General features: G+C 41.1%; 11 protein-coding genes across 11 annotated transcripts; 5 read left to right on the forward strand and 6 right to left on the reverse strand.

Moving 5' to 3' along the window:
* Positions 1–181: 181 nt before the first annotated feature.
* MCH1 (uncharacterized protein) lies at positions 182–1,573 on the reverse strand (the record flags this gene model as incomplete). Its single annotated transcript, XM_043192216.1, has 1 exon — positions 182–1,573. One exon carries the CDS (start codon positions 1,571–1,573, stop codon positions 182–184), a length of 1,392 nt encoding a protein of 463 aa, XP_043048188.1.
* A 307-nt stretch (positions 1,574–1,880) lies between these two features.
* Positions 1,881–2,891, reverse strand: FBP1 (fructose 1,6-bisphosphate 1-phosphatase; the record flags this gene model as incomplete). The annotated part of the gene is made up of 1 exon (XM_043192217.1): positions 1,881–2,891. The coding sequence occupies one exon, from the start codon at positions 2,889–2,891 to the stop codon at positions 1,881–1,883; it is 1,011 nt and encodes a 336-aa protein (XP_043048189.1).
* Positions 2,892–3,934: 1,043 nt separating this feature from the next.
* KQ657_001420 (uncharacterized protein) lies at positions 3,935–4,333 on the reverse strand (the record flags this gene model as incomplete). The annotated part of the gene is made up of 1 exon (XM_043192218.1): positions 3,935–4,333. One exon carries the CDS (start codon positions 4,331–4,333, stop codon positions 3,935–3,937), a length of 399 nt encoding a protein of 132 aa, XP_043048190.1.
* Positions 4,334–4,973: 640 nt separating this feature from the next.
* SEC61 (translocon subunit) lies at positions 4,974–6,416 on the forward strand (the record flags this gene model as incomplete). Its single annotated transcript, XM_043192219.1, has 1 exon — positions 4,974–6,416. One exon carries the CDS (start codon positions 4,974–4,976, stop codon positions 6,414–6,416), a length of 1,443 nt encoding a protein of 480 aa, XP_043048191.1.
* A 322-nt stretch (positions 6,417–6,738) lies between these two features.
* Positions 6,739–7,542, forward strand: MGM101 (Mgm101p; the record flags this gene model as incomplete). The annotated part of the gene is made up of 1 exon (XM_043192220.1): positions 6,739–7,542. The coding sequence occupies one exon, from the start codon at positions 6,739–6,741 to the stop codon at positions 7,540–7,542; it is 804 nt and encodes a 267-aa protein (XP_043048192.1).
* A 72-nt stretch (positions 7,543–7,614) lies between these two features.
* KQ657_001423 (uncharacterized protein) lies at positions 7,615–8,199 on the reverse strand (the record flags this gene model as incomplete). The annotated part of the gene is made up of 1 exon (XM_043192221.1): positions 7,615–8,199. One exon carries the CDS (start codon positions 8,197–8,199, stop codon positions 7,615–7,617), a length of 585 nt encoding a protein of 194 aa, XP_043048193.1.
* Positions 8,200–9,344: 1,145 nt separating this feature from the next.
* Positions 9,345–9,872, forward strand: TOM20 (Tom20p; the record flags this gene model as incomplete). Its single annotated transcript, XM_043192222.1, has 1 exon — positions 9,345–9,872. One exon carries the CDS (start codon positions 9,345–9,347, stop codon positions 9,870–9,872), a length of 528 nt encoding a protein of 175 aa, XP_043048194.1.
* A 443-nt stretch (positions 9,873–10,315) lies between these two features.
* EXG2 (glucan exo-1,3-beta-glucosidase) lies at positions 10,316–11,740 on the forward strand (the record flags this gene model as incomplete). Its single annotated transcript, XM_043192223.1, has 1 exon — positions 10,316–11,740. The coding sequence occupies one exon, from the start codon at positions 10,316–10,318 to the stop codon at positions 11,738–11,740; it is 1,425 nt and encodes a 474-aa protein (XP_043048195.1).
* Positions 11,741–11,915: 175 nt separating this feature from the next.
* Positions 11,916–12,995, forward strand: HOM6 (homoserine dehydrogenase; the record flags this gene model as incomplete). The annotated part of the gene is made up of 1 exon (XM_043192224.1): positions 11,916–12,995. The coding sequence occupies one exon, from the start codon at positions 11,916–11,918 to the stop codon at positions 12,993–12,995; it is 1,080 nt and encodes a 359-aa protein (XP_043048196.1).
* A 22-nt stretch (positions 12,996–13,017) lies between these two features.
* Positions 13,018–17,487, reverse strand: IML1 (Iml1p; the record flags this gene model as incomplete). The annotated part of the gene is made up of 2 exons (XM_043192225.1): positions 13,018–17,244; positions 17,338–17,487. 2 exons carry the CDS (start codon positions 17,485–17,487, stop codon positions 13,018–13,020), a joined length of 4,377 nt encoding a protein of 1,458 aa, XP_043048197.1.
* Positions 17,488–17,679: 192 nt separating this feature from the next.
* Positions 17,680–18,387, reverse strand: SNO1 (putative pyridoxal 5'-phosphate synthase; the record flags this gene model as incomplete). The annotated part of the gene is made up of 1 exon (XM_043192226.1): positions 17,680–18,387. The coding sequence occupies one exon, from the start codon at positions 18,385–18,387 to the stop codon at positions 17,680–17,682; it is 708 nt and encodes a 235-aa protein (XP_043048198.1).
* Positions 18,388–19,073: the final 686 nt, after the last annotated feature.

Genomic DNA, 19,073 nt, shown 5'->3' on the forward strand with positions numbered 1-19,073 from the left:
AATGTAATGCAATGCAGCATTTAGCAATACAATGTTGCTTTTGCAACCAAAATTACAATAGTTTCCCGCAAGAATATTTTCCGAAAGGTGACTATTAAAAAGCAGTTCCATGCATAACATCAGCTCGTATTTGACTACAATTGATTTAACGATGCAAATTTATGTCTATAATAGTTTGTATTTAAAAGACGGAAAAACCTCGAGAAACCCAATATCTTCTCCAAGCAATGATCAACAAAAGTACACTAAACATCATACTTAAACCACTTATCTTGAAATACTGACTCAAACAATATTGCCCGATTAAATTTTGTCCTTTAATGGAAACACAATGACCATCCACTTGGTTCCCATATGAAAGTGAATAAATTATGGACCCAATAGCAGGGGCTACCATGAAGGAGCCCCAAGTGGAGCCTAATAGATCCACTCCCCAAATAGAGGCTATAACCGTAGGATATAAAGTGAATATCCCTCCATAGGCTCCACCGTTGACCATACTGACAAACCAATATGAATCGGATTGGGCATAGTAATAGTAATATATCAGAGCCCATTGGCCCAACCCGCCCAACATGACAATAATGATTAGAAGCCACATGCGACTTATGGGGTATTTGCGGTCGGAATGGGAGATGTAATCACTGAGCCAACCTGTAGCAAGACGAAGGACAGTAGAGCTTGAAGCTGAGACGCTCAATTGGTTGGATAAATTGGAAGCAACACCATGAGCGTTAGTGGTGATTCGAAGGACGCTTCCCAAGTTATTTTGGTAGCTTTCTAAAGGTCCAATATTGAAAATCAAAGATACAAGAAGTACCCAAGCAGATTTGTCTTTGAGGAAAGTTACGAATCGATTATAATGATTTTCCGGTTCGACGATTTCTCTTGATGGAATCAAACTCAAATTAGAGGCCTCTTGAGTTTCGATATCGTTCATCAATGGCGACTCTTCGTCGGTTACGATGATCTCCATTTCCAAATTGACAAGGGCACTGGTTATGGTTTGGAATACTCCAATGAGTAAATACATCCAGCCAAAAAAACTAAAAGTTCGAACCAAATCAAGGGTCCCCCCTTGATCAGGTAACTGAAAGTAGTCAAGTTTAAGTAATTGAGAGCCAATAAAACTCGATAACCCATAACAGGAAACAGGCAAACTAATAGCCAAACCCTTTCGTTTCGGATAAATCTTAGCACAGGTCAACAAGCTTGAAAAGTATAATGCAGAAGTAGCCAAGCCAATAAGACAAAACGAACAACTCAACTTAGTTACAAGAGAATGATCCAATTTCTGGCCCAACAGTACAGAAACCAAATACAGATTGATCAAGTACGAGGGACAAAAGAACCATACCGAGATCAAACTCAATAAGGCTGGCCCGTAGACATCGCTAAGATACCCCAAGATGGGAAGACACAAATACATGCCAAATGCACTTAATGAAGCTATGAAGTTGATTTCCACATACAGAAGTCCTAAACTGTCATGGAGTGAAGTACCAAAGAGCGAAAACAATAGTATTGACCCGCCGGCAAGACAACTTATGAGGGAGAATACAAATGCTCCCATTTTAATGGTATGAGGAGAACAATGGAATAGCACATAGTGTCTGACAAAATGAGCTATGTCTTGTAACATGGTGACACAGACACTATTTATGCCATGAAGAAGAAGAAGGTTGCAAGTTGATTTCCCCAGATTTATTCTCTTCGGTTGAAAGGCTTCATCCACTTCCCAAAACTCCGGCATATAATCCTTTAAATAATCACGTGACATAGCCCGGATTAAAGTGCTACTTTATTTGGAAGTTAACATAAAATGAACATGATGATGCAATAAATAAAATAAAAGTGTTTAAATAGTATTATATAATTCTTCATTTGGGAAGATATGACAAAAACTTATCAATTTCACCCTTGGATCCCAACCATATACCCAGTTTGTCATGGATACCCTTTGGTGTAATTTCCAAAATACGTTCACCCTTGTCATTAACTGCCAGACCACCAGCTTGTTCCATAATCATAGCCATGGGGAAACATTCATACAAGATTCTTAACTTACCATTCTTCAGCTTGGAGTCCGCAGGGTAAGAAAAGATCCCACCGTAAAGCAAAGTTCTATGGATATCAGCCACCATAGAACCAATGTATCTTGCCGAATAAGGTTTACCGTTAGCTTGAGGCTTCTTCAAATCTTCAATATACTTTTGAACGTGTTCAGGCCAGTAGTAGGAGTTACCTTCATTGACAGAGTAGATGGCACGAACGTCAGGGATTCTCAAGTTAGGAGAAACCAAAATGAACTCACCTAACTCAGTATCCAAAGTGAATCCATTAACTCCGTTACCAGTAGTCAACATCAAATGAGCAGAAGCACCGTACATGGTGTAACCAGCAGCAACCATTTCGGTACCCTTTCTCAAAACGTCATTGATGGACCCTTTAGAATCATCTCTCAATCTGTAAATACCAAAGATGGTACCAACAGAGACACCAGCATCAATGTTAGAAGAACCATCAATGGGGTCAGTACAAACAGCGTAACGACCGCCACCTTCAAACATGATCAAATCTTCTTGTTCCTCACTGACCAAAACTTTAACTTTTCCCAGAGCCTTCATGGCGTTGATGAAGATTTCGTCACCAATAACATCCAATTTCTTTTGTTGATCACCGGTGGTATTGGCAGTACCAGAAAGACCAATCAAATTAACCAACTCGGCTCTACGGATGTTGTGCGCAATAAACTTGAATGCAAATTGCAATGCTGTCAACAAAAGAGTCAATTCACCTGTGGCATTAGCACCAACCTTTTGTTGTTCCTTGATAATAAAGGCTGTTAATGTAAGAATGTCGGTTTCAACCTCAGTGTTACTGCCCGTCATAATGTATAATGTATTAGAAGAATAATATTATTAAAAACCGTGTGTGTATTTTGCTCAATGGCGAAGTATTATATCTAAAACACCCTAAAGATCTTACTTATAAAGTGTATGAAGTATAAAAGTCAATTTCTTTCTTGCAATCCATTGGGAAGTCCGGGCCTTATATACTTTCAGAAGGTGACACAAAGCCCCGCATCTCCGACCCGTCCACTTCTTTAGTAATGGCATCTGAAATCTACAACCAGTACTTAGTAAACCGCTACACAAGGGGGTCATTCGGCTCGACTTTTGTACCAGGGTACAACATGGCAATAGCTAAGGATTATTAGTGGTAGTAAACATTAGATACTTTGACTCAATTGTCTTCTATTCTACTTTAATTGGGTTTGACTATCGGTGATGGCTGGATGCCGTATGGTTGCAAATAAAAGCGGCAGAACCAGAACAACCCACGGTTTGAAATCACTCGTGACATACATTTGTTTCAATTACTAGTGAAGGGTGTAAGGCAACAAGGATATCCATTGAAGCATGTACCATCGAAGGGTGTACCATTGAAGGTAACAAGGATGTCCATTGAAGGGTACCTTCCACTACTGTTTCTAGTAGTCTAACTATAATTAGCATGGTTTATTCACTGGGTATAACAAGCAAGCAAACCACCCCGGGACTGCTCGGATACTCCCCTCCTGGAACCACCGAACGGATCAAAGGATCCCAGAAGATCACACAAAACCACAAAACCCCAGACGTATATACTAAGTACAAAATTCCCCCCGAGAGCCCAAATAAGGTAGCGCAGATCGTGGGGAAAATGCCCTACTACTTATGAAGACTTGTTCATGAAGTGGCCTGTCAAAAATGCTATCATGCGGACCAATTCGGAATACACTCGACTGTGTTAACTCCTATTGAAAGTTTCTGGAGTTAAGAACAGAGCGTTTCTCACGTGATACGTTCATCTCGGGAATACGAAGAATACCTATTGCCTAATTAGTATAATGGACATAATTGATAAGGAATTCATTAAATAAGTTTTTGCATTAAGGGCGATCATTTAAAGTCCGTTTTGCTAAACTCTTATTTATCTCCGACATCAAGTTAAATTTGATAGACTTCGTTTTGAGTTTATTTGAAGTGTGATTCAGTTGCCATGGATTATTCAGTTCTAACAGCTTAAACACCACCACAGACCCGTCAGTCGCTTTAGCACTGGCCAAATCTGCTTGGAATTGAGTATGAAGATGATTGCGTATTTCCACCCAATTGAACTCTTCGTTGACATTAAGTTCTGCAACTCCTTGGTTGATATTGGTGGTTGATGAAGCTCGAGGAAAAGACGGAGTATCTCTGATGGAATAATTACTGTTTGATCTACTAATTGGTTTCTGTGAGAGAGCAGCAGCCCAACCTCCATTAGTGTTACTATCATCAGTAGCCATTTTTAACAGTGTAACTAATAAAACGAAGTAGTTGATCCCAATTGTTTTTTGCGAGGGATGCTTTGATTAATCGAATCACTGATATGCACCGTTGGACTTTACAGTTGACTGAAAAAAAAGCCTCTCTGTCTCTCTATGTCGTAAAAGTGTACTAATGAGATGTCTATAATTAGTTGGTTAATCCAAGGTAGACTCAGTATAATATTTTTCTTTAACTAGCAAACGGTGAAAAGGGCGGGTAACCCCAAAAATTATACAAAGGTGAATCTAACACAAAGACGTTGTCTGATTACGTAATTTAAAGAGTGCGAACACGTCAACCAAAATTAAACCTTCTACGTGTTAACAGATACTTTAAACTTTTGGAAAATGTTTCATCAACAATTTGTTAGGGATTACGTCAGCAAACGGCAACATCTTGATTCGCGACATTGCCGAATACAGCAATTGGTGATGAAAAAATTCAATTGAGACAACAAGACATTTTCAATTTAAACGAAACAACTAAAACAGTTTTGGTTAATTGATTTCTTTTACGTGTTGTTCTTCTTCGGGGTTTGGTAGTGACAAATCGAACTAATTGACTATCTGGAATATAGCCAAAGAAAAGTGACCATCACCGTATATAAACATATTCATTATGAGTGGCTTCAGAGTATTAGATTTGGTCAAGCCCTTCACGGCATTTGTACCAGAAGTGATTGCACCTCAACGTAAAGGTGCCTTCCAACAAAGAGTTATGTGGACTGGACTCACATTGATGATCTTTTTGGTGATGTCGGAAATTCCTTTGTACGGTATCAACTCCAGTGACGGTTCTGATCCACTTTTTTGGTTAAGAATGATGTTGGCCTCAAACAGAGGTACTTTGATGGAGTTGGGTATTTCACCCATTGTTTCTGCATCAATGGTTTTCCAATTGTTACAAGGTACCAAGTTGATTGCTGTTGATATGACAAAGAAGGAAGACAGAGAAACTTTCCAAACTGCTCAAAAGTTGTTGGCTTTCTTGTTGGCTGTAGGTCAAGCCACTGTTTATGTTTTAACTGGTATGTATGGCCCTCCATCTTCATTGGGGATTGCTGTTTGTTTGTTGTTGATTTTGCAATTGGTTTTTGCCGGTATCATTGTGATTTTGTTGGATGAAGTCTTACAAAAGGGTTACGGTTTAGGCTCTGCTGTTTCCTTGTTCACAGCCACTAATGTTTGTGAACAAGTTTTCTGGAAGGCTTTTGCTCCAACTACTGCTACCTCTTCAAAGGGTACTGAATTTGATGGTGCTGTGGTTGCCATGTTCCATTTGCTAGGTTCAAGAAAGGATAAGAAGAGAGCATTAATTGAAGCCTTTTACAGACCTTACTTACCAAACATGTTCCAATTGTTGGCTACCATTGCCGTTTTCTTCGCTGTGGTTTACTTACAAGGATTCAGAGTTGAATTGCCAGTCAGATCAACTAGACAACGTGGTCCTTATGGCTTATATCCAATCAGATTGTTCTACACTTCCAACATGCCAATCATGTTACAAAGTGCCTTGAGTTCTAACATCTTCCTTGTCTCTCAAATGCTTTACACAAAGTTCCCCAATAATCTTTTTGTCAAATTATTGGGTTCTTGGGAACCTAAGCCTGGTCAAGCTCAATTATTTGCTGCTTCTGGTTTGGCTTATTACATTCAACCACCAATGTCCTTAACGGAAGCACTTTTTGACCCAATTAAAACTACCATTTACATTGTATACGTCTTGGGATCTTGTGCACTTTTCTCCACCACTTGGATTGAAATCACTGGTACTTCTCCTCGTGATGTTGCCAAACAATTCAAGGAGCAAGGTATGGTTATTGCCCATAAGGAAACCTCTACTTATAAGGAATTAAAGAAGATCATTCCAACTGCTGCTGCCTTTGGTGGTGCTTGTATTGGTGCTTTATCAGTTGTTTCCGACTTGTTGGGAACCTTAGGTTCCGGTACCAGTATTTTATTGGCTGTCACAACCATTTATGGTTACTATGAATTGGCTGTTAAAGAAGGAGGATTAAAGGGTTCTTCTCTTGTTGCTGGTTTTTCCGATGGTGGACTTTAAACTTGACTAATATTATTGTTACAAACGCAAACTGCCAATCATTCTATCACTATATCACCGTCGGGCGGCAGACGTACTGTGCTTGCACTCTGTATACTGTTGTATTATCTGCAATAAAATAGAAGTAATCCTTTTAGGTGTAGTATTTCATTTTATTACGTAATAACACGAATATCAAACGGCACTACCAATCGACAAACACACGTCAACATTCACCTCTATCAGAATTATCATAGTCTAAAGTTTGAATATATGGATTGAATGTTAGAACCATTAAGGGAACATCTACAATTGACGTGTCATATTTGATATCTTATAAATGATGTTTCTCCGATCAGCTGCTTATCCCCGATTTCTTTTGAGCCGTTCTGTGCGGACTTATGCCAGCACTTATGTCAAGTATGTCCCCAGTAAATCCAGAAGTGCTGCTGGTAAAACCACATTAAAGTCAGTTGCATCTTCCACTAAGACATCCGACACGGAGATAAGCGAACCAGAAGGTGATACCGCCGTGTTGAATCAAGCTGAAGCAGATGTCTCCTCTTCTATTGTTTCCTTTAAGGATTCACCAGTGATACTAGAAGCCGAATCCAAAACCTTAGACTGGTCGCTGACCTTTCATGGTTTAGGATCCAAACCATTCCCCTCTGAGATCGCCGACATTCTTTTGGCACCCATTGATGCCAATGATATTGAAATCAAACCTGATGGACTTCTTTATTTACCTGAAATTAAATATAGACGGATCTTGAACCGAGCATTTGGACCGGGGGGATGGGGGTTAGCCCCGAGAACGGAATCTTTGATAACCCCTAAACAGATTAGTCGAGAATATGCTCTTATTTGTCACGGAAGATTGGTTAGTGTTGCTAGAGGAGAACAAGACTATTTCGGAGGAGATGAGAAGGTGACTACTGCCTTGGAGGGATGTAAGAGTAATGCGTTGATGAGGTGCTGTAAAGATTTAGGTATTGCCAGTGAGCTTTGGGATCCTTCCTTTATTAGACAGTGGAAACAAAAGTATTGTGATGAAGTATTTGCTGAACATGTTGTTACCAAGAGGAAGAAGAAGCTTTGGAAGTTAAAGAAGAATCCTGCGTTGGATTACCCCTATAAGATGACGTAAGTTCCTTCACTAAACTTGTAAATATATTAATAAATACACACTTTATAAAAATAGATGGGATGATTGTTCCGTTCATGGCTTGAAGATACCTCTACCAACACCTAGCTCTTCAACTGTTTGTGACAAAGGTCTTCTTCTCCATACGTCCCAGAATTGTTGCTTTTCCAGAGCGCTTTCCGAGTCAGCAAGGACTTGTTTTACGTCTTGACCAGCACTCGATGCAGATTGTGCGTACCACGTACCTTCACCAATAGCAAGTACGGATGCAGACAAAAAGGTGGCCCAGGCTCTGGTGGAAACAGGTAAGCTTCTATATGAAGTAGTAGCAAGTGCAGTAGAACCAGCAACAGATCCCCAAAAGATATTCCAAGGATCATTCCGTTCTCTAATGTTAGCCAACCCACTTCTAACACCCACAGCGGTGGTTACAAATGCAACGGCACTCAATGGCATCTTCAACAGGAAAGCAGTTCTCTTCCATATAGTTAACCAAGCATAAGCTCCAACGGTTGTGTAGAAGCCAAACTTGAACACTCTGGTGGTTTGGTCCTTGGTGTTGATTGGACTCCATTTGGGGTACGCGCTGGAGTTTCCCAAGTTGACGAAGGGCGTAGGCAACTTGAAGGTTGCATCGGGGTACGTGACAGCTTCAGTCATGACGGCGTTTAATTGTTGATGTTTGATGGAGTGGAGCTGGTGATTGGTCTTCAGCAAATCATATTTGAACAAAAAAAAGTCAGGTCGAGTCAAGTCGTCATCACGTGACCAAAAAATGAGGGAAGAGAGTGCTTGAAGTCAACCTATAGAATATTAATGCACAGTTTACTGCTTGCATCCTGCTCTGATGTTAGTACAATGAATTGGTGCATTAATAGAATGCTCCATGCATATGCTCGATACGGGGATAGACGTATATGGTTTGGTGTAATTAAACACGTGCTATTGGTTGAGCACCCATTACTTGAGAATTATGGTTACCCGCACTTAGCAGGCAGTACCAAGGATACGGTACTACCCGCACCTAGTACTATTATATCTAAATAAGTAAACTGTTTGAACAACTGTAAGGAAGGTATTACAACAATTTCAAGCAGCTTTTGAGCCTACGGTGTAATGAGCCTTTTCCCATGTATTAATGTTTACTATTATAGACTTGAATATAATCAACGGCTGAACATTTTTATAGCTGCAAAATGTTGATGTTAGGGTCACAGTGAGAAAAGAACATGCAGTGGCACAGGAACAACTAACGTTTACTACCACTCAAACTTACAATAATTGAATGAAATCCTTGTATCACGGTAGTTACTACTTACAGACTTTAATGTATTCGTTGCGTTGACAGTAGTCGTTAGTTATTGAACGGATTCTAGCTGTCCTTAGCTCTGGCACCTTAACCCCATCAATTTCATACATTGAATTACAGTTTAAAACATTAACGTAAACATGGTATAAGTCCATACAACACAAGAGTAACGCAGGTAACAATACAAGTAATAATACGAGTAATAACACAAGCCAAATACCAATCTACTGGCTGCAACACTTGGTATTTCCAGGGTGTATTTCCAGGGTGTTACCCGGACACTACTCGAAAATTTTTCATTGCGGCGAAACGGGATCCAGTCCTTAGTGAAACTGCAACGGCAACTTCAAACTTCACCGACTGAATACATATATTCCGAACGTACCTCGTAAACGTACATACATCAAAAAATCAACAACGGAACATTTCCTATATAAGACACGAGAACCGGATTAATCTATCATCACTAAAGAACAATTCAATTCAGCACATCACGATGGGTAAGCTTACAACATTCACCATAGTCGCTACATCCGCATTGGTAGCCTACTGCGCCTACTTTGACTACAACAGAAGAACATCTCCTGAATTTAGAAAGGCCTTGAAGAAGAGAGCCGCAGAAACAAACAAGTTGGAGCAAAAGAAGAAAGAAGAATCCAAAAAGAGTAAAATGGAAGCAGTCAAAGCTGCTCTTGCTTCAGATATCGACTTGCCCACCGATATCGGTGAAAAGGAAAATTTTTTCATGACCCAAGTAGCCATTGGTGAACAATTGAGTGTTGCTGGAAAGGAAGTTGAAGCTGCCTTGTCTTTCTATAAGGCTTTATCTATTTACCCTAACCCAACTGATCTTTTAGGTATTTACCAAAAATCTGTACCTGAAGGTGTTTATGAGTTGATTGTAATGATGATTGCTGTTAAGCCTCCAGCTTCTTTATCCTCCATTTTAGGCAATGCTGCTGCAGCTGACATTGCAGCTGAACCTGTTGCTCCTGCTCAAGCTACTGAAGCTGATTTGGATTAGGTTTTGCTCCATTTGATATGGAGAATTAATGATAAGAGGAGGACTGTGGTGATTCGGTGCTCCTGGTCATAACATATTCATATTGCCGGATATCCTTCTGTACATACAATAGTTGACTCTTTAAACGAAATTCAACGTTTATCTATGATCGTAATGCAGTATTCAACATAATATATTGTTTCATAGTACACCATATGCATTTACTTTAATATGCATATATTTATCCGATAGTTTATCCGTGGACTCTATTTACATGCAGATGTTCACAGGGGAGTGCTTCTGTGCGTATGCATAATGTTACACGATCGTAAATATCTTTAATTCGTAAATCGCGATGCTCTCAATAATTTGATTCACCACTCTTTACTTCCTCATTTCAGTTTATTAATAGATTTATGAACTCATCCAAACACTCTTCCTGATACAACTATTGATATGGAACGATGATCTGGGTGATCCAATTAATAATCGTGGCTGTGTTTGGTGCTCAAGTGTTTGGATTCAACATTAGCACCAATGGCACCAATTCTACTATAATCCAAGCATCTATCAATTCTGACAACTTTCAGTATAAAGGTGTAGCATTAGGAGGATGGCTTGTACTTGAGCCTTACATCACACCGTCGCTATTTCTTGCATTCAATGCCACTGCAAACACCACAGAAGCAGATATTCCCATAGATGAATACCGATACTGTGAAGTACTCGGAACCACCGAGGCCAAGAGCCGGCTTGAAGCTCATTGGAACTCATGGATAACAGAACAAGACTTTGCCAACATCTCCAGCGTTGGTTTAAACATGGTGCGTATTCCTGTAGGGTATTGGTCCTTCCTCAAGTATCCTGGTGATCCCTATGTGAAAGGCGCACAGAACTATCTTGATGATGCTATTGATTGGGCCAAAAAGTACGACTTGAAAGTCTGGATAGACTTACACGGAGTGCCGGGATCCCAGAACGGGTTCGACAACTCGGGCTACAGAGATATAGGGTATCCTGGGTGGCAGAACAAAACCAGCTACGTTGAACATTCGTACGAGGTTCTCCATAGCATATACAGCAAATATGGCACTGAGTCTTACAGGGACACAGTAATAGGCATCGAGGTGGTCAATGAACCCTTAGGACCCTTGTTGAACATGACGATGGTGGAACAGTTTTATACTACCACCTATAAAGATGCCAGAAACACTCAAACACTCAACAACACCATCGTATTCCATGATGCCTTCCAAGCACTTGGGTATTGGGACGATGTGCTTGTTAACAAGAAGAACATGACGACTTCCAGAAGATCCCAGTACTACAACATTCTTGTAGACCACCATCATTACGAGGTCTTCACAGTCGACGGTCTCAACCAATCCATAGGACAACATATCACCAACATTGTTAACTACGCAACAGACATTGGGAAGGAGAGCATACCGGCAGTAGTTGGAGAATGGTCGGGTGCCTTAACTGACTGCACCCCCTGGCTCAATGGGGTAGGAATAGGCACTAGATGGGAAGGCACAAGTCCGTACAAAAACAAGGCATTAGGAAAGTGTGCAGGCGTTAACAACTGGAGCAAATGGCTGCTGAAAGATAAGAAAGATCATCGAAAATGGATTGAAATTCAATTGGATCAGTATGGATCGAAAACCAAAGGTTGGATCTTTTGGTGTTGGAAAACAGAAAGTACCATTGAATGGGATTTCCAAAGATTAGTCCAATTGGATCTTATGCCCCAACCTTTGGATAACTTCACTTATATTAAGAACGGAACAGATACTGATCCACACAAGTCTGGCAGCATTAGCAGAGCTGCACAATTGAAGTGGAATTTGGTTATAACAGCCGTTTTGTTAGTTGTCTCCTCTGTATAGATTAATAAAATATATGGATAGCATCCACACCCGAACACCAAATTGGACATACACTACTTTCATAATAAGGTAGTGCACAACTCAAATAATTTTTCAACAAAAGTCATGGAGTCATAGTTAACAGTGCCATAGTATTACTTCCTTCCCTTTCTACCTATTCACCACCACTAACAATATGTCCAAATCGGTAAACCTTGCGATCATAGGCTCCGGAGTCGTCGGCAGTGCCTTCTTAAGACAATTGTCTCAATTGAAAGACACCATCAAATACAACGTTATCTACTTGGCTGTTAACTCCAGACAAGCCATCATTGCCCAAGATTATACCCCAATTGATGTTGCTCAGTACAAAAGCTTAGACACTGAGCCGATTTTGACTTTGGATAAGTTGACGACATTTTTGAAGCTGTCCCCCAAGCCTGTGATTCTTGTGGACAACACATCCAATGCTCAATTGGCTGAGTACTACCCCAAGTTTGTGGAGGCTGGTATTTCCATTGCAACTCCCAACAAAAAGGCCTTTTCTTCCGACATTTCTGTTTGGAACGACATCTTTGCCAAGGAAGCTGCTCCAGGTGGAGGTCTTGTGTACCACGAGGCCACCGTGGGTGCTGGTTTGCCCATCATTGGTCCCTTGAAGGAGAATGTCAAGTGTGGTGACAACATTTACAAAATTGAAGGGATCTTTTCCGGTAGTTTGTCCTTTATTTTCAACAAGTTTTCCACTACTGTTGCCAGTGACGTCAAGTTCTCCGATGTGGTTGCCGAGGCAAAACAATTGGGTTACACAGAACCTGATCCAAGAGATGATTTGAGTGGGATGGATGTGGCTAGAAAGGTCACCATTGTTGGCAGAATTGCCGGGTTACCCATAGAATCTCCTACTTCGTTCCCTGTCAACTCTTTAATCCCCAAGGACTTGGAATCCGTAGCTACTGGTGCCGAATTCATGGAAAAATTACCATTGTATGACGCTGAAATGCAAAAACTCAAGGACGAAGCCTTTGCCGAAGGTAAGGTCTTGAGATTCGTGGGGTCTGTCGATTTGAAGACCAAGAAGGCCAGTGTTGGTATTGAAAAATATTCATTTGACCATCCATTCGCTTCTTTAAAGGGTAGTGATAATGTTATCTCCATTACTTCCGAAAGATACCCTAACCCAATAGTTATCCAGGGTGCCGGTGCCGGTGATGAACAAACTGCCGGCGGTGTTTTGGCTGACACCCTCAAGGCTGCCCACAGATTAGCTGTATAGAATTAATAGCAGTATATTAATATTAGTTTGGAATGATGTCGTCATATTCCTTCTGCCACAGGACCTTTGCTTGTCTGAAAAGATTACGGAGATAATCATCGTTTCGACACGAAGCTCTGAAGAGAAGCATGATCCGTTGAGAATCAACAAACATGCTCTTGTCAATGTCATTGATCCCACTAGAACCTGATCTTAACCGGACCAAATGTAAGTTATTGGGAGCAAGGAAGAAGGACCCGTCGTGACGGAGCTCCACTATATAACTCCCGGACTTGTGAATGAATTGAGCATATTTGAACGTAGGCTGACCCCAACTGTACTCAATTTTAATGTCGTCTCGTTGGAAGAACACGGCTGCTCGATTGTCCAATAAGAAGTTGCACTGTTTCAACAAGTACAAGTGGTAGAAAAATCTGTTCTCCACTAAGAACTTTGAGTCCAGAAACTCAGCGTCCTTCCAGGGGTCCAATGAAAGATAAATCTCCACAAACGAATGAAAAGGGTTGTATTGGGAAATGGTGCACAATTCCTTCCACGGAGTCTCGACCAATTTCAAGCCGTGTCGTTCACACAACCGAGACCACCCGTTGATGGCATCATCAATGAACTTCTTATTCGTGTTGAGCCATTCCAATCTGACATGGTAACAGTGCTCAGTGTTATGGACTCGGTCGTAGTGGATGGTGACCACTTCTGGTCGGAACGACTTCTTTAAAGGGTCCATGTCGTATTTGATCTTCCTACTAATAGTGAACTTTGCAATTGCCGGTTTCTTTGAGTCGCCGTCTGTGTCCAAATCAGATGTAGTTTCAATCAAAGAGCCTGCCTTAGAGTCGGGTTTGGATCCTCCTCCATCTTGTTTCCGTAGAGACTGAAACCATAAAGCGGATCTACTGAGAGCCTTCAGCTGTTCGTATCTCTTCTTGTCAAAATACTCTTCCTCAAATTCGTAAAAGTAATAGCCATCCAATAACCCGTGTCTGTTGTCCACATGCTTGAAGAGTCCTTTCTTCATCAATGATTGACCGTATTGGGCAGCTTCGTCTCTGTTATCAATGTCTTCAAAGTTCTCTATCAACCAAGAGACAAACTCACTGCCTAAGAAACAATGCAAATGTGTTTTAAAGTGCCAGGTCCTATCCACTAAGGTCAACCCCCCCTCTGTATCTTGAAGTTCTTGAGCCAAAATGGAAAGCTTGATGCTCTTAGAAAAACGGACCTTCTCGTTCATCATAAGGGCCGTTCGAAGCCCACTCAGCTGTGAGACTTTGGTTTGTTCCAGTAAGTATTCGTATAAATTGCCCGTATAGAACTCAATTTCAGGGTATATTTCCTCCTTCTTCTTTCTCTTGGATGATGAAGATCTGGAATATTTCCCCTTTTCAATGGCTCCAATCAACTTCCGAAGTCCCTCCACTCGGATCTCCTCATCCGTAAGCTTCTCATTGTTAATGAAATAGGCATTCTTTGGGATTTCCGCGGGCATCACCACAAACTTCATGTGGTGGAAGCTCTTGTTCTCGTCAGACATGGAGTCTTCATATCCCGCTAAATACTGATCAAATTGATTCCAATTATACTTTTTAAACTGAAGATGACTGAAATCAAGATTCTGCGGTAAATATTCATCCACATACCGAGTTCGGATCAAATGAGGATAATTACCTCTAAATTGTTTCTTTCCTAAAGTGATTTCCTTAGCTTCTTTCTTGGGAACTCGTCTGTATAATTGAATGGAGATCAGTCCTTCATAATCACAATAAAGTCTATGGATTTCGTCGTCAAGAAGCATATAAATCTTCCCCCCATAAACCTTTTCCCGGTTTTCAGGGAAATACTTCATCAAATTATCAACCTTATTACCCGAAGCATACTTTTCACTTTCCAATGTCTCCACTGCTTTCCCATAGCAGATCTGGAACCCTAATAAGATCCTTAGTTGAATCATTTCCCGGAATAAATCGACGGAAGACGTCAATTCAAGATAGTTTTCACTGTTCAACATCACAGAATAGTTTTGAACCATGTAATCGTTATCCAACTGCTCCAAAGCTGGGAACAAGCTTGTAGTCACTGGTAATGCCGCTGGAGATTGGAAAGATCTCCATTTCACTAGCTTTCTCTTTGTATTCGGAGGTAAAGCATCTCCCCATTTACTTGATGCAATAGTTGACACCAACCCAGTTTCAATTGACCGTGAAGGGTTATCTAAAACGTCCCAGAGTTTAGCTGTTGGGTCGGCTTGGTCCAATTTCCGTTGTAACTTCCGTTTGGCCATTCTGGCTTTCCGAACTCTAACTCGTTCGTCTCTTTTAGGCTTGGAAGAGAGTGATTTGGGCCTTGCGTCCTTCATCGATTGACGGGGAGTGAGCGTAACAGCCGCAGTAGTAGCAGCAGTAGCAGTACCTTCTCCTCTTGACTGTTCGGAGATTGTAGACATCACTGGTGCAAGTATTTCAGCCAAAAAATTATCTTTCTTCGACACTAAAGTCTTATCTTCAATGTTCTTATTGAGCAGATATAAGGACGAAAGTGCAGAGGCTTCTAAAACCGATTTCTTGGTAACAGTACCCAAGACTGAAGCATTATTGGAAACAGTTTCTAGAACAGCAACAGCCGGTTTAACGTCTGTAACTCCCAGCTTAGTATTGGCCTTGCCAATAAACAATAATGATGTCGAAGGAATCTGAGACAGACTGCTAGTACGATTATTTGGTAGCAGTAAATCAGGATCAATAAACCGTCTTCCACCACCATTTTGACTAAGCTTCGACTCCCTTCTTTTAAGTCGTTTGGAATCAAATGAACTTCGGAATATATCCTTATCATATTTCTCCATTACGTCTTCGACTGACTTGGCATTGGCTGGGAGTCTGAACCGATCGATTTGGATCTGGTTCTTGTCGATCTCCATAATGCCCATCATCTGCAACTCGTAGATCTTACATCTGGGGATCCATTGAGACGTTTTCTTCAGTCTTTTATAGTACGAAATGTCACACCAATTGGGAACAGCGTACTTCACAGACCCATTCTGCTTGTACCGGAACAAAGGGACTGTGTGCAATGGAGGTTGACTTAAACAGACAAAGTCAAGGGTAGAATCACAGTTCTGGAGACGTTTTGAAGTATCTTTGAACAAGTCATAGTCAACATCAAATATCCCAGTACCAGGACTAATGACAACAAAATGGTTTAAAGAATGCTTCAAATCCGTGGTTCTAAACCGATCAACAACAGTGGATAATGCAAGGTTCACAGCCTCCAATATATTCCCCTTTGATGCTGGCAATAGACTGCCCTCTATTTCATACTTATTGGCCTTCCGTGCCATCATAACGTCTCGTTTGAAGTTGGCAAACTCTAGCCGTAAGTTATGCATGATTTTATCCCAATGGAACGTACTGACTTGGTCCACCACCACTCTGAAGAAGTCTCGGCGATCTTTGGGTCTCTCCCCCATTCCAAAGCTTAACAACGGGATATGAGTCAAGTCTATGCTGGTGAATAAGATGATTGAAATCGAATGGTGGGTGTTTTTATCCCTCCAAAGCTTGAAAATCCTCGGGAACAAACTATTAACAAGCTTATGGAAGATGATTTCTCCTGTTTCTTCAAAATTCCACATTTCCTCCGAGAGCTGAATCATCATAAACACTTTGGCACTCTCACTGCGGAACACAATCTTAGTATCCTCCAGTATATAGCCCGAGAACACCCGTTTCCCGTTCTTGAAAAGGTACTTCGCTAGCCCGGACCGATTGGTTAAGAACGTTAATCTCTTCTCCAAATAGCAACAGGTACCTATCAACTTACTAGAGAAATTCCACATAGCATCTCGGGACAAGTTGATGTCTTTAATGATGATCTCAATGGAGTCTAAAACTATTGACTCCTGTTCGGCGATCTTCGTAACTCGGACAGTACTTCTAGCCGAAATGTCCAACGCCTTCTGAAGCGGCGTGGAAAGCAACGATATCTGGAACCGCGAGTTGGATACAACACTGTTGGGTGTAATTTTAAACACAAGCTTCCGTATAGACGACCCAGAGTGCTTCGGCACGTATTCCAACTCATACAAGTCGCCAATGCGAGCACCCGGAAGGAACGATAGGTCCACTAACACGTCTTCTTCTGAGGTACGGAGTTCATGGAACCATACGGTGAGGTTTATAGGTTCGCACTCAGCGTACTCCAATGGGGGTACATCTTCGTTCTCGGACGGTTGATGTCGTGGAGGCGGCGATTGCTTTGGCAGATGCAGATGCAGACGCGGATGCAGCAGTAGCAGCAGCAGCAGCAGGGCTTCATGACTGTTTGCTGATTGAATCTTCTTACCTACGATAAGGGTGGTACCAATGTTACGAGGAAGTAAAGGTCGATGATGAGAGGTCGACATGGTGGTGGTTTGAGCTGCCCGCAACTCATTTTTGGCAACCGTACGGGATACAGGACCGGTGCCTCCAGATTCGTACATTCTGACACTTCTCATGGTGATGAGTGGATTGCAATTGGCGGAGGAAAAGAAGTGAATTATGCCTTGTTGGAGTGGTAACAGTTTAGTTATGATGAGGTTTATTTGTCACATAATGGTAGCGCAGATTCTGGGGTTTAATAGAAGGCGGAGATTAGTGGAGATAAGAGCGGTATAAAGCACATACACATACATATTATTCTATGTTATCTATTCTCTTAAGACAAACTCCAGGATAAACCATTTATGGAATCTTGTATCGGAAACCAACTCAGGATGGAAAGAAGTACCCAATTTGGAACCTTGTTTCACTGCTACTATAAATCCATTCTCCAATTGATGTAATATTTGAAGTGGAGCTTTATTCTTGTAAGTGTTGTTTGAAATGATAGTAGTCAATTCTGATTCTGATTCTGATTCTGATTCTGCATTTTCTAATATCTTAGAGATTACTGGAGCTCTAATAAACACTGTAGGGAAATCAATGACGTCTTTAATGAAGGATGAAAAATCCAAAGGTGCTTCAAACGAATGCAATTGTCTTCCAAAGGCATTACGATGAACTTGGATATCCATACCCCCAAGAATCTGTTGATTGGGTTTCCCATTGACTACTTGCTTGGCAAGAAAGATTAAACCGGCACAAGTACCCCAGACAGGCTTCTCAGAGGCTACATAGTCCATCAAATGAGCCAAGAGTCCAGTTCGTTCTGCAATAAGCGAAATAGCTGTGGATTCCCCTCCAGGGATAACTAGGGCATCGCATGAATCTAACTCTGGAGGTGTTCTTACAGGGATAACGTTTATAGGTTGTGTTTGTAAGCTATCAGCTGCAGTAGTCAAATGGTCTATATGTTCAGCAAAGGCACCTTGTAGGGCCAACACTCCGATAGTGATGTTATTAGCACGTGAGATCATGTTGATGATATCAACACCAATAGCTTACCACTGGTGAAGAGTCGAATGAATATATGTATCGGTGACACTGTGAAGCAATTTTGGTGACGCTTTGGAGTAATTTTGGTGATGATATGAGTAATGCGTACGGTATGGGTTACCCATATTGGTGGGTCCGAGTCAGATCTCAGAAGTTAGTAAGAGGAGGGGAGGTGGATGTGTAGTGCATGTGAGTCAAAAGATATTGGGTTCTCAGAACAATAGAAGGAGAAAAGGATGTATACGGAAGGTATTTAGAAATTTTGGTAAGTCAAATCTCAATAACATAACATAGCATATTCGTATTTAATTATGCGGTAACAGGGTATACATATACTTTTACTAATTAGTATCAATTGTGCCTTGAATCGTGGGACCTGTCGTGGTCTATCGGTGTAAACTACAGAACGGCAATTGAAAATTTCGTAAACCTACACAAATAAAGCCGTCATATGCATTTATAGTACCAAGACTTGAGCAATAACTCCATCAACGAGGCTTATTTTGATGGCTTAATTCATGCAAGGCCAAGGTGATAGACATAAACCGTCAGCCTTGCATCCACTAACATACAGTAATCGTGTACCCCTATAATAGAATGTTCCTTGGTATGTACAAAGGCAACTAATATATTGACTCGGGCCAATGCGGGGCACGCCAAGGATGAG

This window comes from Scheffersomyces spartinae (assembly GCF_019049425.1).
Source record: "Scheffersomyces spartinae strain ARV_011 chromosome Unknown scaffold_16, whole genome shotgun sequence".
In the NCBI taxonomy this organism is placed as follows: domain Eukaryota; kingdom Fungi; phylum Ascomycota; class Pichiomycetes; order Serinales; family Debaryomycetaceae; genus Lizanozyma; species Lizanozyma spartinae.